Consider the following 19,697-nt stretch of genomic DNA (forward strand, 5'->3'; position numbering starts at 1 on the left):
TGGCCATGCCCCATAGATTCTCTATGGAGCTCAGGTCAGGCGTCTTTGCTGGCCAATTAAGCACAGTAATCCCACGGTCATTGAACCAGGTTTTAGTGCTTTTGGCAGTGTGGGCAGGTGCCAAGTCCTGCTGGAAAATGAAGTCAGCATCCCCATAAAGCTTGTCTGTGGAAGGGTTGGACTTGGCTGCGTTGACCCTCGAGTTAATGAAACACAGTAGACCAACACCAGCAGATGACATGGCTCCCCAAATCAACACAGACTGTGGAAACTTCACACTGGACTTCAAGCATCTTGCAGTGTGTGCCTCTCCATTCTTCCTCCATACTCTTTGTCCTTGGTTTCCAAATGAGATGCAAAAGTTGCTTTCATCAGAAAAGAGGACTTTGGATCACTGAGCAACAGACCAGGTCTGTTTTTCTTTAGCCCAGATAAGACGCTTCTGACGTTGTTTGTTGTTCAGGAGTGGCTTGACAAGAGAAATACGACACTTGAAGCCCATGACCAGGATCCGTCTGTGTTTGGTGGCTCATGATGCACTGACTCCAGCCTCAGTCCACTCCTTGTGAAAGTCCCCAACACTTTTGAATGGCCTTTTCCTGACAATCCTCTCTAGGCTGCAGTCATCCCTGCTGCTTGTACACCTTTTTATTCCACACTTTCCCCTTCCACATAGCTTTCTATTAATGTGCGTTGATGCAGCACTTTGGGAACATCCAACTTCTTTTGCAATTACCTTTTGAGGCTTTCCCTCCTTATGGAGGGTGTCAATGATGGTTTTCTGCACAACTGTCAGGTCAGCAGTCTTTCCCATGATTGTGATTCCTACTGAATCAGACTTAGAGACCATTTAAAGGCTCAGGAACCCTGCAGAAGTTATGGCTTAATTAGCTGATTAGAGTGGGACACTTTGAGCCTAGAATATTGCACCTTTTCACGATATTCTAATTTTCTGAGATTGTGGATTTGGGGTTTTCATGAGCTGCAAGCCATAATCATCACAATTATGACAAATCACAGCTTGAACTATCTTGCTTCGCATGTAATGAGTAATCTCATATATTAGTTTCACCTTTTAAGTTGCGTTACTGAAATAAATGAACTTTTGCAGAATATTCTAATTTTTCGAGTTTCACCTGTATATTGCACATCAGCCAAAAAAAAAAATCTGTTCTTTCAAGACAAAATTATCTTGGATTCTTGGCAAGTAGCATAACTGTTGTAACAAAAGAACCTGTGAATTGTCTAATTGAGCAAAACTTCCTGCAATCATTTATTTATTTATTTTGCAATGGGAGTGGGGGCTTAGGTATTCGGTCTAACCTGAATAGAACAAATATGAAGACCTGAGACTGAACTGCAGGATTATAAATTAATTATCATAGGGGTTATTTATTTATTTCATATCACCTATTCAAAAAGCTGAGCAACAGTTTTTCCTCTGCCTGAAGTCTCTTTATTATTCTCCCTTTTTTCTCCCAGCCAATACCTCACTAGTTTTGTGCCGATCTGATGTCTGAGTTCTTGTCTCTCCTCTTCAGATGTTCTCGGTAAGATGTTTTTATCTTCCAGTTCTTTTTTGGATGGCCTGTTGCCAAGTTTGATTGCAAGAGTATCCCTACGATGTATTTTAGTTGCTAAAGAGCCTAGATAGAGAATGAATTTTTTTAAAAAAATTAATCAATGCTCACACTTGTCAAGATTCAGCCACAATTTGGACATTCAGTACATGAATTTTCAAAAAAACATCTTTTTAGTTTTTTGTTCCTTTTTGTGGGACAATTTTAGTTCATATCAAAATCACTTTTCCTTTATAATATGTTGATGTCTTAGAACTCATCTGCCAACTAAGGTAGAATGAGAACATTCCATCTCCACCACCACCCTCCCCAATTCTTATGAAATAATTTGATAGGAATATTCTAATTAGCAATCTGGAGGATAACAGATTGGAGAGGATGACCTTGAGTCAATGTTGACTCCTGGAGACCACCTGGATAAAGCCCTGCAGTTTTCTTGGCAATATTTCAGAAGTGGTTTGCTATTAGCTGCTTCCTAGGGCTGAGAGAGAGAGTGACTGGCCCAAGGTCACCCAGCTGGTTTAGTGCCTAAGACAGGAAGAGAACTCATGGCTTTCCAGTTTTTAGGCTGAATTTCTGCAGTTAGAAGCAGACGTGAACTTTGCTAGCTAGATCAGACTCTGGCCCACAGGGTTGGTCTGGAAATAGCAAAGGACTGGCCCGTGGTGCCTCTGACAGCCAAAATGCGGTGCGGGGGGGGCACATGTGCACCCCCTGCACCCTATTTTGGTCGGCAGAGTGCTGGAGGCCATCCAGGCCGAAAGAGTCCCCTTTTATCCTGTTTTGTCTGGCAGCATGCTGCAAGAGGCCATCCAGACTGCAAGCAAGGGCACCCCATGCTCCATTTTGGCCTCCAGCATGCTGCAGGGGGCATCCGTCCCTTCTCCCCTCCCTCCGGCCAGCAGGCAGAGAACTACAATGCTGATCCGGCCCTCAAAGAAATCCAGTTTTGCACTCCTGAGCTAGATTATTAGGAGAAAGGGGCAGCTTTATCTTTCAGCTCAACATAAATTCCTATTTCCTTTAATACATAAATATTAAAGTTTAAAATTAAGGTATTAGTATATATTTTCTTTTTATCTTTGCTCTCAAAGAAATAAGCTACTGTGATTAACGTGGCTAGGAGTGTAAGAATGTCCTTTGAATAAAGGAGTTTCTTACATTCCTAGCTACGTTAATCACAGCAACCAAAGGTGGTGGCTTTACTAGCCCTACATGGAGATGCGACTCATTAAATTAAAACCTTTTATGTACATCTAAAATATGAAACTGCAGCATTTGTGGGATAATCACAGTGTGAATGAGACCAATTTTCAGCCTTTGATGCTAAGTGATTCCATCTTCATGGATGGAGATTCCAAAGGAGGGAAGCAGAATATATACAAAACACATGTCAAATAATAAGGCTTGCAAATATGCATTGTGCCCCAAGAAATACATTCAATATATGAACTTGTGAGTTCACATATTTCCCTATTCGCTTATTAAGGACAACAGCAAGAACTTGGATCAAACTCTCCAATAGGGACATTCCAACCCTAGATCAAGTATGTAGCGTCTGTTGCCAATGCAGAAATGAGAAGTCGCTTTCCAATGAAGGCAGCAAGTTGATCGGCAACCTCCATTTAGAAATCCCTCTATATGTTTTGGTTCAGAAGTAAAAGAAATCACACAGCATGTATTATTTCTTTGTTTAAAATGGCAATAGTTGCTTATCCAGTCCTCTTACTTTCACTGCTTGCATCTTCATCATCATCTTCATCATCATCTGTATAAAGTATAGGCCCATCTGAATCAGAGTCACTGGTATGATTATTTTTGCTGTTTCCAATTTCTGGATTTTCTTCAGAAGTTTCAGAAAGTTCATCTGTCAGAAGAGGACTAGTTTGCTCAGGGATTTCTTTTTCCTGATCTTCTTTGATAGCAGAATTACTAGAAAAACAAATACAGAAGATCAATCATACATGAAATATAACCACCCAGGAAAAATATGAAAGAGAATAATTTATGATTTATAAATAGCATAAATCAAGCTATAAGACTTAAAACTATGCTCCCCACAAACTCAACAAGTTTTAATTTTTCCCATACTCTGGCATATCAATATTTTTACTAGTTTTAGGAATTTTATTTTAAATCCAATGCTTAAAATTAAAAGCTTATTTAAAAAAAACAGTCTTCCACTTATGAACAGAAGGCAAATTTCTAACTTTCACAATGATATAGATGAATTAAGAAAATAAAAATAAATTCATAAATCAGTCATATATAATATTAAGCATATGTCTGACCGGCTTTAAGCTCATATAAAGCAACCTTCCTCCATGTGGTGATTTTCAGGTGGGCCATTTCATTTTTGATCTAGTCAGTATGGCCTTTGACCATACTTGCTAAGAATCTTGGGAGTTGTAGTATAATACATCTGGAGAATACTTGATTAGATAAGGCTGATGAAAAATCATTCCTGAAATTTTAAAGTAATTTAGAATCAGTAGTACTGCCAAGAGCAAATGGGCTACAGAAAAATTAATTCCAACTGCTGCCACTTTTTTAGTGCTATTGCAATTTTCATGTTTTTATTTTTATTGTGGCCCCTTAGCAATGGCAGAAGTACTTAGACTTGTGTATCACTTCATAGTGCTTTACAGCCCTCTCTAAGTGGTTTACAGAATTAGCATATTGCCCCCTACAATCTGGGCTCTGATTTTACCGACCTCAGAAGGATGGAAGACTGAATTAACTTTGATCCGATCAGGATGTTCAATGTTGAATTGTTCAGTGGCTTACATAATTTTATTACCTTCCATCAATTCTTACAGACTACTAAAGTGCTCATTTGAAATATTCAGCAAGATATAGATATACATACTGTGTAAACTGTCTTTTTAAGAAATGCACACTTTTCCCAATTTATGTTATCAGCCAACATAATCCCTTTTCTCTGTTTTACATCCAACTCACTACAACTTTCCTTCTTCATAATCTTTATCCACTCTCCCTTAGGTAAATATTTTTCCTCATATGGAACTTCCTTGATGCTAGTCTTAGATAGACAATTATTGAGGTATAACATACAAACAAATGAAGAAAAGTTGCTTTTAATAGGCATAATAACCCTGCCACTGTAACAAAAATGGTACTTTCTAAACTGGTTCTGTAAATGACCAGGGCGGGGCTGAATTCATTTTAATTCTTCCTTTGATGCTTCACAAATGGGCTTGTTATTTATTTCCATTAGCTTTCTTTTCAACCTGCTGCCCTATTTTCAATAAACAGAATGCTAAGCTGGATTCCACTTAGTACCTGCCTTTTTAATAGTCGCTGAGAGTGCCATTTCAGCACAGGCTTTGACAGCTATTCTGTCAAGATTTCCAAGCAAGCATCTCCAAAAGAGCTGTGCATTTGAAATTTAAGCTGTAACTTTGAAAAAATTTTGACCTTTAAATGGAATCCAATCAGTCCAACCAAGCCATTTTAATTTTCTTTTCCTCGTCTGCTTAGAAGTATGAAAATAGAATTGAAAGTATTAATTGAATTATATTTATTTGTATCTTCCTGTTTTGATACATGTTCAAATTCAAAATCAAGGTATACAAAAGCCTACCTGAGTTGTTCCACCCTCTTCCCAAATGCATGGGTATCCCAGAATTACAGAACTAACTGAAAACATGTAGCCTTACCATTCTGTGTCTTCTCCCCCAATCTCCGGGCTATGGTCTAAGACAGCATTGCTTGAAGCGCTTTCAGTGTCTGCTTCAGTTTTTATATGAAGATCGTTTAAATGTGTGCCAGGCACAGATGGGCCTGCTTCAATACTAACTGGCACATGTTCTGTGCCTGAGAAGCCAGCAGGCTCACAGCCTGGAGACAAAGTTGGGACGGATGGAGGAAGAGGAGCTGGAACAGCAGGAGGATGGGGAGGAACAATCACAGTGCTGTTCTGGGTTGTGTCCCCAGCTTCAGGGATAATATGGAGAGATTCTTCTGATTTAAAGAGTTCCACTTTGGTCTTCGAATTCTCTACTGTCGTGTTGGAGGCAGAAGTGATGTCCCCATCAGATGGTGTTCGTGTCGTTACCTGTTTCCCATGTTTCTTCTTATCCCTGGGAGTCCCTGTGCTGCTTTTGCTTGTGGTTGGTTCTTTAGAAGGTTTAGAGCGAGATGATGTGGAAGAAGGAGATGATGATTTGGAAACATGTCCTTTCTTTAAATTAGAGGAAATAGCTGAAACGAGAGGGCATACTTTTTTGTCCTAACAGAAGGTTTGCATTAACCTACCTTGTATTGCTAGGAAGGCTTTCATCCTTAATACAGTGGTACCTTGGTACTCATTGTTAATTGGTTCTGTGAGGGGCTATGAGTACCAAAAATGATGAGTATCAAACAAATTTTTCCCCATAAGAAATAATGTACTGAATCACAAGGCAGCCGACAATGACTAGTTCTAGCTTACCTGTTGACCAAACAAACGATGAGTACTGGGACAAATTTTTCACATAAAAATGTCTTGAGTACCATATTTGATGAGTTTCAAAGCAGCTAAGTACCAAGGTACCACTGTAATGGAAAGCCTGAAGGTAAATAAATGGTACTTACAACACTTATGTAGAAGTATATAAATAATTACATATTAGCATAAGTAAGTAATGTAATAGCAACACTCTTCCCCTCTACTTACCCTGGAATATGATTTTTTTTTCTGGCCATTGTCTTATGGACTAAAGCATGAATGATGAGCTTTAGGCACTACTGGGCCATCAGGACCAATCAGGATTCTTAATTACTTAACATTACAATAAGTTTTAAATTATAAACATGAAGAAACTAATCACAATTCATATAGCAGGGTGTCAAACTCAAGGCTCAGGAGCTGGAGCTGGCATACAGAGTGCTTAGATCTGGCCCGTGGGGTCACCCTGGAAACAGCGAAGGACTGGCCTGTGGTGCCTTTGCCAGTGAAAACGAAGCTCAGGCAGGCCTCCCAAGCTCTGTTTTTACTGGCAGAGAGTTGCAGGAGGCCGTTGCAGCCACAAACAGAATTTGGGAGCCTGTTTCCGCTGGCAAAACGCTTGGGCCACCACAGGCACTTCTGATACAAGTGACGTTGAGCTGGCCACACCCATCCTGGCCCCCCAAGGTCAACACAACCCTGATGAGGGCCTCAATGAAATCAAGTTTGACAACCCTGTAATATAGGAAGGGCATGTTCTCCCAACAAACATTTTTGGGGGAAGGGTTGTGAAGCTTTGGTGTACATATGCATAGTTATGACCTGGTGACATTATAATTCAAGATACATTTAAAATTTTAAAGAGCCTATTGATTTGGGTTGTTGCTTAAATACAGTAAAAGGACCAAGTATTTTTTTAAAAAAATAGCCTGCAACAGCTCTATGCGCAAGCAAAAAACATCAGTAAAGAACAACATGGTTGCTTTTGCTGAGCTTGCATTTGGCAGGCTGGTTGGAAAAATAAAGCAAATCTGTTGTTTGTTTTTGCTAAATAAGTGGAATGTCAATGACTACAGAAGAATTGGCAAAGTGGTTTTTTAAAAAAAAAAATCTGAACAATAAAGTAATCTATAAGGCAATATGTGGTAATTCAAAGGAATGTGAAAGAGGTATGTTTCTGCCCTTTAATCTAATACAGATCTCTATTTGTTTTCTTGGTTAATGGACTGGAGATAATTTTTTGATTACAGATTCTAATTTAAACTTATTTTTCGGATGTGAAAGCAGAGCTGTGTACCCAGCGTTTCCTTAAAGGGACTGATTTTAATGTTTTCAAAATCATCTCATTTTCTGCCATTAGGGTACATCCCATTTATGAGTCTGGAATGAAAAACAAGGGAGCAGCAACGGGTCTCACATTCTCATTGTTTCTTCTAGTGAATACAACTGAACCTTTTTGTTCTGTTGGGACATAACTAACTTAAAATGCTCTGTGAAATCTTTTTGTAGGCCTAAAAACAAAACATATCCGTGTGTGTGTGTGTGTGTGTGTGTGTGTGTACACATACATATATACATACACACACACACACACACACACACACACACACACACACACACATACATACATATCTTCCCCTGAAATGGAGAAGAGCACCTTCCCTGTAGTCGGCAATAATCAGCGGAGTAAAATCCACAAGGACTCCTCTCCTATATAGAACAATATAGCTACTGTATCTTCAGATCAAGAGGGATCTGCTGATCAAGAGGGATGGAAATAAATAGTATTCTTACAAGCATTTTTAGGTTAAAACAACTTAATACAGTAACCACCAAATAAGCTCTTGCATCTGGCTGCTCTACAGGAAGCCCCAAGTTATCCACCCACACATTATGGAGACAGCAGCTAAGACAACAGATTTAATAATAATCGTTCACAGCCAACTAATATTATATGCTTGCTTTTTTTAAATGCAGCTGTAGCTTTTTTTCAGCTTTGTACAAATTATCTGGGAAATATTGCTTCCTATTAGACTTTAACGCTCAACACTGGATTTTGTGAGCCAAGGTAAGCTGAAAAACCATAGACAAGGACAATTAGTAAACATAAATCCAATTTGGATAACATAAATTCCAATGCACTAATAACCATCCACAGAGAGAGACTCTGGACACTGCGACATTTAAAGCAAGCAATAAAGCAGCACAGATTCAAAGCCACATGTGATACTTACCAGCTTCTCGAGTCCCACTGCGGCTTGTTGGCTTGGCAGGTGGGGCAGAGGTCTGCTTGGAAGGAGACGTGCCCTTTTTTTTAGCATGTGACACTTCGTTAGTTTTATGGCTAGTTGTAGCAGCAGCAGCGTTTTTTGGAGGAATGGCTGTTTTTTTAGCTTTAGGCTTAGGTTTAGGAGGAGGTGCTGGTAGAGGAGGAGGAAGAGGAGAAACAGATACAGCTGATGTTTCAAGGCCTTTAGGAAGAGGCTTATCTACAAATAAGAAAGTGAACACAAGCAACTGACAAACGGACAACAAGGATGAACTAGACAAGGAAACAGATTTCTTCTTCCTGCTGCTCTACTTTCTTGAAAATAAGGACTGCTTTTGTTTTAAAGAAACAGAATTGTCTCCAACCGTCTGGTGCAGATTTCAACAGAATGTTTAGAACGGCTCTCAAAATGCAGAATCAAAAAGATACTTTTTTAAAACAAAAATAATCCTTCCTTCAATGAAGGGAGATCAAATCTACTAACAGTTTGGGGAAGTAGCCACTATTTTAAAAGATGTTTTCTAAGCTATCCTAACTCAATTTCGCAACATCTGGTCACCAACCTGAGAAAGATGAACAACATTCTCATTAGAAACAATTAGTAGGTGAAGACAAGCATATACAGCTGGGATGGCAAACCTGTGGCACGCGGAGCCATTTGTCAGGGCACGTGAAGCGTTGCCCTGTCAGCTGGCCAGCGTGCATGTGCGTGCTGGCAAGTTGAGTTCAGCCTTTTTTAAAGCCATTTTTCACTCTCCCCAGGCTCCAGAGGCTTTATAGGAGCCTCGGGAGGGGGAAAACAGCCTCCCGCCCCCTGGAGCTTCCCTGAAGCCTCCGGAGTGCAAAAAACCAAAATCACTTCCGGTTTGCTCATAGGGCTGTTTTTAGTCCTTCAGAGCCTCCGGGAGGCTGTTTTCGCCCTCCCCAGGCTCCTATAAAGCCTCTGGAGCCTGGGGAGGGCAAAAAAAGCATGCAAAAAATGGGGGGGAGCGCATGCGCGCTAGGGTGTGTGTCGTGCATTGCATTATGGGTGCAGCATGCCCGCACCACCCCGCGCTCCCCCCACTTATGGCACACGAGCTAAAAAAAGGTTCACCATCGCTGATATACAGTGTGGTTAAGGACACATGGTGGAAAACATCCATTTTGCCCTAATGGCTTTCAGCAAAATAGCTCCATTTATTGGAAGGGAAAGATCATTTACAAGAAGTTCTCGACTTACAACAATTCACTTAAGGGACCGCTCGAAGTTACATCGGCACTGAAAAAAGTGACTGATGAAGCCAGATTCCCTCAACAATTAGTGATAGTAATTCAACAGCTGCAATGATTCACTGAACGAATGTGGCAAGAAAAGTCGTAAAATGGGGCAAAACTCACTTAACAAATTTCTTACTTAGCAACATAAATTTTCAGCTCAATTGTGGTCATACATTACCTGAATAATGTAACTTTTTGTAAAAAGTTTCTAGCCAAGGAAAGATTAAGACAATTATCACTACGATAGCTTTTATATTTACAACATTGTTTGATTCTACCATGGATAACTATATCTAGCTTTCTAAAAATGTTAGGAAAAGCTGACTAGATTTATAAATGAAGATCAAGGGCAAATTTCTTAATTGAGTGTACCATCAAAAAACATTTACCTAAAATAACTAACAAGTGAAAATTTGTCAGCATTTCTTATTCTAGTTCAAGAAAATGACTTTCTTTTCCTTTTGTTGATTGTCATTAAGACTGCTACTCAAACATAGAAAGCATTCCTAAGCATTTATTGTATAAGCTTCAGAAGGATTGATTCTAGAGCTGTTTAGATGTAAAAGCTTACCCTTGAAATATTTTTTTCCTGTACTAGCCTATTGAGCTCTAATAATCTATGTTCTTAACGTAATTAGAACTACTAATTGGGGGTGTCGGGGTGGGGTATTCAATGAATCAGAGCAATGGCACTGAGAAAATTCATGTCATCTGTCTGACATCATCAAGCAAATGTGTAAATTATAGCATGAGATATCATTATGAAAAATGAAGTAAATTGCAGCAGAAATTTGCAAAATTGCATTGAAGTGAAAGAAAATGAGGATTTACAGTTGCATTTTTTCTGTTGTTAGTCTTTTTCAACGCATAATCTGGCATTTTGTTATGTATAAAGCGTTCCTCATATCAGTATAGATCAGGGCTGTCAAACTCCCGGCCTGTGGGCTGGATGCGTCACGTGCTGGCCACATCCACACCCCATTTAGCAAAGGGGGGAAAGTCCTGATACGTCACATGATGCCATTGTGACGACACGAGTTTAACACTCCCAATATCGATATATGTCCATGAGCAGAATTGTAACCATGTTTTAATGTCTAACCTTGTCAGAGAGAAAACATTAAAAATATACACTTTTAAAAATTAAAATGACCATAGAAGCACATTAACCTGCATTAATATTGGCTAAAATAGGAAAAGGGTTCTCTTTCATTTTCATGAGTACAATTCATCTTGTAACAGATCACCTAACTCTACAGCAGCCAATAGCAAGTCCCATAGGAAATATGTGTGCTTCTATGTGCAGGGTATTTTCACACGGCCTAAGAAAAGCTAGGATAAGACTAGCAGATTTGTTAAGGAATATTTTATTCCATGTTAACTTCCCAAATATACAGCAGTTGCTTATTAAGATTCTGAGCTTAGCCTCCTTTCATTTGAGCTCTGTCTTCAAATCAATCACATTGACATGGATAAGGAGTAATGATAACTCGTAAATGACACGTGAGTGAAAACATGCATTAATCAACTAATGTAAGAATGGAAAAAGAGCAGAAATTCCTTAAATAAATCAAATCTCTTTATGCCCACCCCATCCCACTCTTCAGCTACTGTTTTCAAAAAATAGCAGCAACAGTTATTAGTTTTTTTTAAGTATTATTGCTATCCAGCTTTCTTGTTTTTATCCTCCTATTTTATCCCAAATAATCATGTGTGAAACTGTATGCTAACTTGATAGATAGAAACTGCTCACCCCTGAACCTCACAGCTGAGTAAGACTTCAAACCTGGTTTGAAATACATCCCATAGATTCTTGTTGTGTAACACCCAAGTTCCATGTAGTACTGTAGGTCAGAGTTCCCAAACCTTTCTGGCTTTGCGGATCAGTGGAGGGAGAGGGGATGGTTCCGTGCCCGTGGCTGGCAAGCGCACACACAGCTCCATTTACACGCACCTGACACTCATGCAAATGGAGCACATGGGCAGGCACTCACCCACTGCTCACACAAGCGAGGAAGCACGTGAGCACTTGGCCGCTGTTTCTGCAGTCCGATTGCTGTTTTCTCATGGCCCACTAGTGGGCTGTGGCCCAAATATTAGGGACCCCTGCTGGAGGACAATCAGAAATCTGCTCTTGTTCTAAGACCTAGCACTTTTCCTCCCATTCCAATAGTGAACTCAAATTTTTAGTTTATGTGTCACTTAAAATGTCTGGCTCTGAACAGAAATTAAGTTTTCTTACTGCTGTCTCTTCTCCACTGAATTACACATTATCCTTTGTAGTTATAAACAGGTCTGTTTTCATTTTTCATAATATACACTGGGTGGTTGTATTTTGAAATGGGCATATACATTCTGATACATTGCATTTAAAATACCTTTTTTGTCCTCCTTTTTCTCTTCAGAAACAGCTGCCTTTGCTGATAATGAACCACTGTCTTCTACAGTTCTTACATTTCTCTGTATAGCTTCTTCTGTAATTACTATCGTGTGCCCATTAGAGATTTCATAATTCACTGTGGCATCCACATCTGAAACAAAAACAAGAATATTGGCTAGTTCTGAAGGCATTACCTTTATTATATGCAACTAAGTTGTCTTTATTTTCATAATGATGCTGATATCTGGGATAGTAGTTCAATAAAATTGAATTGAATAGTATTGTTCATTGCATAGCATCCTGATTAAAGCCAGTTTTGCATGCATTTCTAAACATCTTGCATACTTAAGGTGTGTTGTGGTATTAGAACAGAGGACTCATCTCTACATTGGGGAGAATTTTAAGAAACCTTTCAAAGTATCCTTCCTCCCCCCTCCCTGATATTTTTACTCCGAAACTGCTCTGGGTAATGTGTGACCATTCACAAATGTCTTCCATGATCAGTGTGGTCAAAGAAATTTCATAGAAAGACTAACTGATAGGGATAGGAAGATTAAAAACCTGACCAAGAGTCTGAATATAAGGTAGAAGTGGAAGTTCAGGGGCAGAAACCCAATCTATTCCTTTACAATCCCTAAACAGTTCACTCTCTTACAAAATCGGTCCACCAATTCTCTCACTCCATTTTCTACCAGCCAAAATTCACTCACATATCTTTTTCTTTTCTCTGTCCCATATGAAATCCCACTGTCTTCCCACGTTAGCTTGTTTTCTCTTGTTCCCCAGCATCCCTAATTTATCATGAAACAGCTTTCTTGCTTTTTCCCTTCCTTTATCTTTCAGAGACCTATTGTCTACTTTGCAAGCTTTGCAAGACAATCTGAGCACTTCTGAGGAGAAAACAAAAGAGGTGGCCAAAACTCTTGGAGTTAAAGCAGGGGTGGGCTTCAGGGGGTTCGGGAGAACCTCTAGCTAAGATTCTGTGCAGTCTGGAGAACCCCCAAATCCCACTCCTGGCTGGCCCTGCCCACCCGCCCCTCCCCTCCCAGAAGTCCCCATGCAGGTAAGTGCAGGACGCGCACGGAGGCTTGGGGAGGGCAAAAAATGGCCTAATGGAAGTTCAAAAAGGCCAGAAACTTGCCTGTTTCTAGCCTCCAGAGGACCTCTGGAACCCAGGGAGGCTGTTTTTGCCCTCCCAGAAGCTCAAAAAAGTAAAAATGCCTCCCTTGCCATGGTGCAGGAGGCCAACCAGGCCATCCCAAGATGGCGTAGTGGTTAGGGTGCAGTACTGCAGGCCACTTCAGCTGACTGTTATCTGCAGTTCAGCGGTTCAAATCTCACCGGCTCAAGGTTGACTCAGCCTTCCATCCTTCCGAGGTGGGTGAAATGAGGACCCAGACTGTGGGGGCAATATGCTGACTCTGTAAACTGCTTAGAGAGGCTGAAAGCCCTATGAAGCGGTATATAAGTCTAACTGCTATTGCTATTGCTATCCCCACCATGGCCAAGCCCACCCAGCAACTGGGCAGAGAACCCCTTGCTAAAATGTTTGCAGCCCACTTCTGAGTTAAAGTCACTGTTTTTTTCAGTGTTATTTTTCAACCTAACCCTATATGAGATATGTAACAGTGTTATTGTCAGTCTTAACTACAAACTTTGTGAATGAACTATATACATTGTAAAGCAATGGAAATAACATGTCATCATTTAGATTAAATAAGGTATATTAATCTACATTAATTGTGATCACCTTGCTCATTTATTTCCTTTAGGACACCCCTTCTTATTAGCTCCTCTCTGCTCTGCCTTGTTGATATCTTTCTTTCCAGCACTTAAAAAAATAGAGAAATTAAGACATTATTCAGTAAAGACTAAACTAAGACAACAAAAAAAATTAAGTAAAGGTAATTTTGGCTTCCACATTTATTATTTAGCAGTATTAGAATGAGGACGAGAATCTAATTGCAAGGAAGTGTTTGAAGGAAGAGTGGATAGGTCAAAAGGAAGGAGAATAACAGGAAGCAGTTGATGAATTGCTGAAAAAGAGAAAATTGAGGATTTAAATAGCAAAAATCAATATATAGAGCAGTACATGAAAAGTACGGATATGTATGTAATTACCTAATAAGGTGTATTGGTCAGAAGATAGTGCTATGGAAAGGTAGTAAGCAAATGTATATGACTAGATTTATACATTCTCTGTTCAAGTACAGAAGCTGCATTAACTATGTTTTTATTTGTGCTGAATACAAGTATTTCTGTCTTAAAATAGAAGTTAAATGAAAATTTAAAAATAATATACTTCTGAAAACTAAAACATCACTTATAGCCTCATGGTTCAGGAAATTTTCTTGTACAGATTCCCTTAGCTAGTCTATTCAATATCACTAGCATATGTCATAACAAATAGACAACATGATTCATATTCTCAATAATTAATTTCAGCCAATTTTTGTACCAGGGAACTTTCCTAAACATTTCTTATGCTTTGAAGGACTAAATCAGCCCCCCCTCAACCCCCAGTCTGTGGACTAGTACCAGACCGTGGACTTTTGGAAACTGGGCACACAAGTGGCAGACAAGTACATAAAGCTTCATTTGCATGTGTAAAACCATCCTTTCCATTCCTCTCACTCCGCTATGGCTGTTGGTCCATGGAGCCAGAAAGGTTGGGGAACCACTGCACTAAATTATTAACAATGTAACCTATGCTTTCAATGGCTATATTTTATAGTGATATACTATATACAGCAAATTATGATGCAAAAGGACGTTGGTCTTACCTGAATGTCTCTTTTCGGAGGGGAGGAGGGAGTGGTCACGTGTGGGTTTTAACTTATCCTGATTGGTCGAAGACTGAGAGCAAAGTTATAAATACTGGTGCCTTCCAATCCTGGCCCAGATTCTCGAAGATGAACGGTACAACTGAAATGACAAAAACAACAACACAACAAACCCCGGGAACGCCTGGGCCCTCCCCTTGGCCCCAATCAACAGAAATCAGGACGGGTCGTGACCACTCCCTCCTCCCCTCCGAAAAGAGACGTTCAGGTAAGACCAACGTCCTTTTTCCAGAGTGGGAGGAGGGAGTGGTCACGTGTGGGACATACCCAAGCTAAGGTCCCAGGGAGGGAGAAGAACCACTAGGGCCCAAGGGCAGCCTCAGCCGCCACCCCCTGAAAAACTCTCCGACCGAAGGACGCGTCCACAGACGCGAAAGCATCCAGACGATAATGCTGGATGAAAGACGTCGGGGAAGCCCAAGTGGCCGCACGACAGATGTCCTCAAACGGGGCCCTCGTGGCCCACGCCGCCGTGGTCGTGGCACTCCTGGTAGAATGAGCCGTGATCCCCGACGGGGTCGGCCGACCCAAGGCCGTGTAAGCCTCCATGATGGCCTGACGCAGCCAATGGTAGCCGAAGACAGCCTCGACCCCAGCGACCCTGGCTGGAAGGAGACAAACAGGGCCTCCGACCTACGGACCTCACCGGTCCGCCGGAGGTAGATCCGCAGAGCGTGGCGGACATCCAACCGATGCCAGAGACGTTCCCTGTCATTGGAAGGGCCCGGGCAAAAGTCGGGCAGGACAATCTCCTGGGCCCTATGAAAGGGAGTATTTACCTTCTGTACAAAGGCTGGGTCAAGGCAAAGGACCATCCTGTCCTGATGAAAGTGACAGAGGTCATCCCTGGAGGACAGGGCGCTTAGCTCAGAAATACGTCGGGCGGATGTAATCGCCACCAGGAATGCCACCTTCAGCGACAAAAATGTAAGTGAACTGAGTGGAGGGGCTCAAACGGGGCTCCCGTCAATGCCCTGAGGACCAGGGGAAGATCCCACATGGGGAACCTGTGAATGTGGGGAGGTCTGAGATTAGCCGCCCCCTTCAGGAAAAGCTTGATCAGCGGTAACTGGGAAAGGGAAGAAGACCCTGCCCCCCCCCCCAGGACCAAAGACAGAGCCGCCACCTGGCGACGCAAGGTATTCTGCGAAAGCCCGTCCTCAAGACCTTTCTGAAGGAAATCCAAGACGTTGGGAATGGTGGCCCTATCGGGAGAAATGCCCCTAGGAGAGCACCATCGAATGAAAGCCGCCCAGGTGGAGTTATAAATGCGGGTCGTCGACGGACGCCGAGCCGCCTCGATGGTGTGAATGACCCCGGAAGACAGATGAGCCTCCCTCAGAAGCCGCCGTTCAAGAGCCACGCGGTCAGCTGGAGCCACTGAGGCTCCAGGTGAACCAGAGCCCCCTGCAGCAAGACCACCTCCCCCTGCGGAATCCTCCACGGGGGAGCCACCGACAGCTGCACCAGGTCTGCGAACCAGGGCCTCCTGGGCCAAAACGGGGCCACCAGAATGACCAGGGCCCCCTCCGCCACCACCTTCCTGACGGTCCCCGGAATGAGGGGAATGGGAGGGAAGCCATAGAGAAGGCCCGGGGGCCACCGGCTCCTGAGGGCGTCCGTGCCCTCCGCCGACCTGGACTGGAAGCGGGTGAAGAACCGTGGAAGCTGGGAGTTCTCGGGAGACGCAAACAGGTCCACCAGGGGAGACCCGAACCTTTGGCAGATCCTCCGGAACAGCGACGGGTGGAGTTGCCACTTGCCGTTGTCCAGAGTCACTCAACTGAGCCAATCCGCCTGGATGTTGGAGAGTCCTGAGATGTGCTCCGACACCAAGGACTGCAAGTGTTTCTCTGCCCAGGAGCCCAGCCGCAGAGCCTCCAACCAGAGGGCCCGCGAGTGAGTCCCACCTTAACGATTGATGTGTGCCTTGGTGACCACATTGTCCGTCAGGAGCACGTGGCGCCCCTCCACCGAGGACTGGAAGTGGCACAGGGCCAGTCGCGCAGCCTTCAGCTCCAGCCAATTTATGTTGTGGCGGAGGTCCGAAGCCGTCCACCTGCCCTGCGCCATCCGAAAGCCCACCAGGGCCCCCCACCCAAACAGGCTCGCGTCCGTGGTGACGGTCACCCTGTCCGGCTCCCAGAAGCAGCAGCCCCACTGAATGGCCGGGGAGAGCCACCATGCCAGAGAGACCCGGACCCCCGCCGGGAGACGGAGAGTCCGAAGAGAGTTGCTCAATCATCCCCTCTGAAAGGGGATGAGTTCCCACTGGAGAGGTCTGAGATGGAATCTGGCCCATGGAACAATCCCAATGCAAGAGACCATCTTGCCCAATAATTGTGACAGAGAGAGGATGGAAGTGAACCGCCCTGCGTGAACGCGCTCCGCCAGCTGACGGAGGCTGTCCTGCCGTTCCCGAGACAGACTCACCACCCCCGACATGGAGTCTATGACCGTCCCCAGACGCAGAATGCGAGTGGAGGGAGAAAGATGACTCTTGGCGAAGTTCACTGAAAAGCCCAGGCTTTGAAGTCTCCGAATAGTGAGCCGAAGATCTGAAACAGCCTGAGGAAGGGACCCCGCCTGAACCAAGACATCGTCCAAATAACATTGGAGATGAACCGGCACAGACCGCAGATGAGCCGCCAGGGCCGCCAGAACCTTCGTGAAGGTCCATGGGGCCAATGCCAGGCCGAAGGGCAGAGCCCTGTACTGGTAATGGTGGGATCCGTGAGAGAACCTCAAGAACCGGCGATGAGCGGGCAGGATGGGAATGTGAAGATAGGCCTCCGTGAGGTCAGGAAGTCCCCTTTTCTGATGCCCTGAAGGATAGATCTGAGGGATGACATTTTGAAACGCCTGTACACCAGGAACCTGTTCAGGCGCTTGAGGTCTAAAATTGCCCTCCAGCCCCCCGTGCTCTTCGGGACTACGAAGAGATTGGAGTAGTGCCCCAGGCCTCGTTCCCCTAAGGGAACCGCCTCCACCGCCCGAATGTCGAGAAGGTGAGCGATCGCCTGAGCCATCAGGTGGCGGCGCTCCTAACTCCGAGACGGAGGGAAGGACCGGAAGAGGTTTGGGGGAGTGGAGAGAAATTCTAACCTGAGCCCGTGATGAACCGTGGCTCGGACCCAAGCGTCCGACGTGATCTCGTCCCACCGATCCGCATAGAGGGAGAGGCGGACGCCGATGGGACGACTTCCCCCTGCGGTAGGGACGGCCACCTCCTCCACAAAAGGGCCTCCGAGACTGTCCCTGGAAGCGATTCCTGTCCTGAAAGGACTGCCCGGAGAACTGTCTATCAGCTGGAAAGGAAGAAAAGCGCTGGTTATAGCCATAATCAGCAGCCTTATACCTTTGCCTACGGAAAGGACGTGACTTAGCCTCGGGCTTCTTGGCCGTAGAAGGAAGGACCTTTTTCTTGTCCTTATCCTCTACAAGAATGGGAGTAAGGGCCTCCCCGAAAAGATTGGGCCCCTTAAAGGGGGCGGCCACCAAATCCCATTTCGCCGTGTTGTCCATCTGCCAGTGACGCAACCAAAGAAGCCTACGAGATGTGACAGAAGTGGCCAAGGCACTGGAAGCAAACTTGACCGTATCCAAGGTCGCATCAGCCGAGAACTGGGAGGCCGCCATGATCTTAAACAGATCCTGGTGGATTCTGTCGTCCTGGATAGGAATGCGCTCCTGAAGCTTCTTAAGCCACATGACTGTGGCGCGGTTAAAGTAGGAAGCTGAGGCCACGGACTTAATAGCCCACGACGTGGCGTTAAAATTCTTCCGTAAGGTAAGCTCTGCATGCTTATCCTCTGGCTTCATCTTATCCGCTGCATCGCCCGACACCACCGGAGAGGAGGAGACCAGGGCGGCCACCGGGGTGTCAATGGTCGGCAGCTGAATGGCCTGAGCAAAAGTCTGCTCTACGTTATAGTGCCGGTGGTCATTACTGCCAGGCGCTGAGAAGTTGGAGGGGCGAGCCCACTGGTTAGTCAAGACCTCCAAAAACAGGGGAGGAGCAGGGATCTCCTCCTTGTTGGTGGCCGTAGCAGAAAACATGGCCATGTCAGGATCTCTAGGTGGGGGCACCGTCCCCACTTTAGTGGTCTGCCGTGCCTTGTCCAAGAGAATTTTAAACATGGCAGGAACAAAGAGGCCCTTAGAAGAAGGCTCATCAGAAAGGGCCGTATTCTCATCATCCGAGAAGCCCATTTCCTGGGGGATCTCCCCCCCCCAAGAACGAAGCCTCACTGACCATGGAAGGCGAGGAAGCTCGATACTGAACCCTGCCTAGCCCCCCATGCTTAGAAGAAAAGGAGCCCTTGTCTCGCTGGGCAATGCCCCGTGAAATGGCTGCAGAAATAAGCCTTTTAATTCCTTCAGGAAGATTATCCAGATCCTCCACATCCCCATAAACAGAACCAGGCCCCTGGGGAGCCAACCTCTGAGAGGAACAGGGGCCCCTGGACGTACCCTCCAGGGGATCACCTGCAGGGGATGGAGAACACCTCCTTCTAGAGTAAGCCCGAGGCCTGCCAGGGGAGCTTGAGGAAGAAGCCAGGCTAAACCCCCGAGGGGAAGATCTGCTGGATACAGGGCCAAGGGGAGACCTGGACCTGTCCCGGGATGAAGGCCTGGCCGATTGGGCCTGCCTCTCCGCCCTCGCAAAAGTCTTCTCCAGCGCCCTATGCTGCCTGGCCTCCTCCCTAGTGGAGGACCTAGAAGGGCGCCTAGTGGCCAAGGATCCCTGGGGGGGAGCCCCCCGCCCCACCTCCTGATCCAGGGCCTCCTCACCCCCAGTTGGGCCCACCACCTGGCCCTGGGGAATCTCCGCTCCCTCGTCCATAGCCACCTCACGTGTCCGACGAAGGGGCTGGAACAGGCCTCGAAGTCCCACCGGAACCAGGGCCTATGG

General features: G+C 44.5%; 1 protein-coding gene across 8 annotated transcripts in view; it reads right to left on the reverse strand.

Moving 5' to 3' along the window:
- The window catches only part of PHACTR2 (phosphatase and actin regulator 2), a 189,907-nt gene that overhangs the window by 27,721 nt on the left and 142,489 nt on the right, over positions 1-19,697 (reverse strand). For 5 of the 8 annotated variants that reach the window (XM_087718336.1, XM_087718338.1, XM_087718337.1 and 2 more), the window contains exons 3-8: positions 13,690-13,770; positions 11,938-12,090; positions 8,265-8,519; positions 5,261-5,804; positions 3,310-3,512; positions 1,490-1,646 (exon numbers count right to left, since the gene is read on the reverse strand). In XM_087718336.1, coding sequence (XP_087574462.1) covers positions 1,490-1,646; positions 3,310-3,512; positions 5,261-5,804; positions 8,265-8,519; positions 11,938-12,090; positions 13,690-13,770 — 1,393 coding nt within the window. The remainder of the gene's footprint in view (positions 1-1,489; positions 1,647-3,309; positions 3,513-5,260; positions 5,805-8,264; positions 8,520-11,937; positions 12,091-13,689; positions 13,771-19,697) is intronic. The other 3 variants (XM_087718339.1, XM_087718340.1, XM_087718342.1) reach the window with 3 other exon arrangements.

The sequence above is a fragment of the Thamnophis sirtalis genome, unplaced genomic scaffold (genome assembly GCF_051295495.1).
Source record: "Thamnophis sirtalis isolate CommonGarterSnake01/CBP01778 unplaced genomic scaffold, rThaSir2_p1.2 scaffold_6, whole genome shotgun sequence".
Lineage (NCBI taxonomy): Eukaryota > Metazoa > Chordata > Lepidosauria > Squamata > Natricidae > Thamnophis > Thamnophis sirtalis.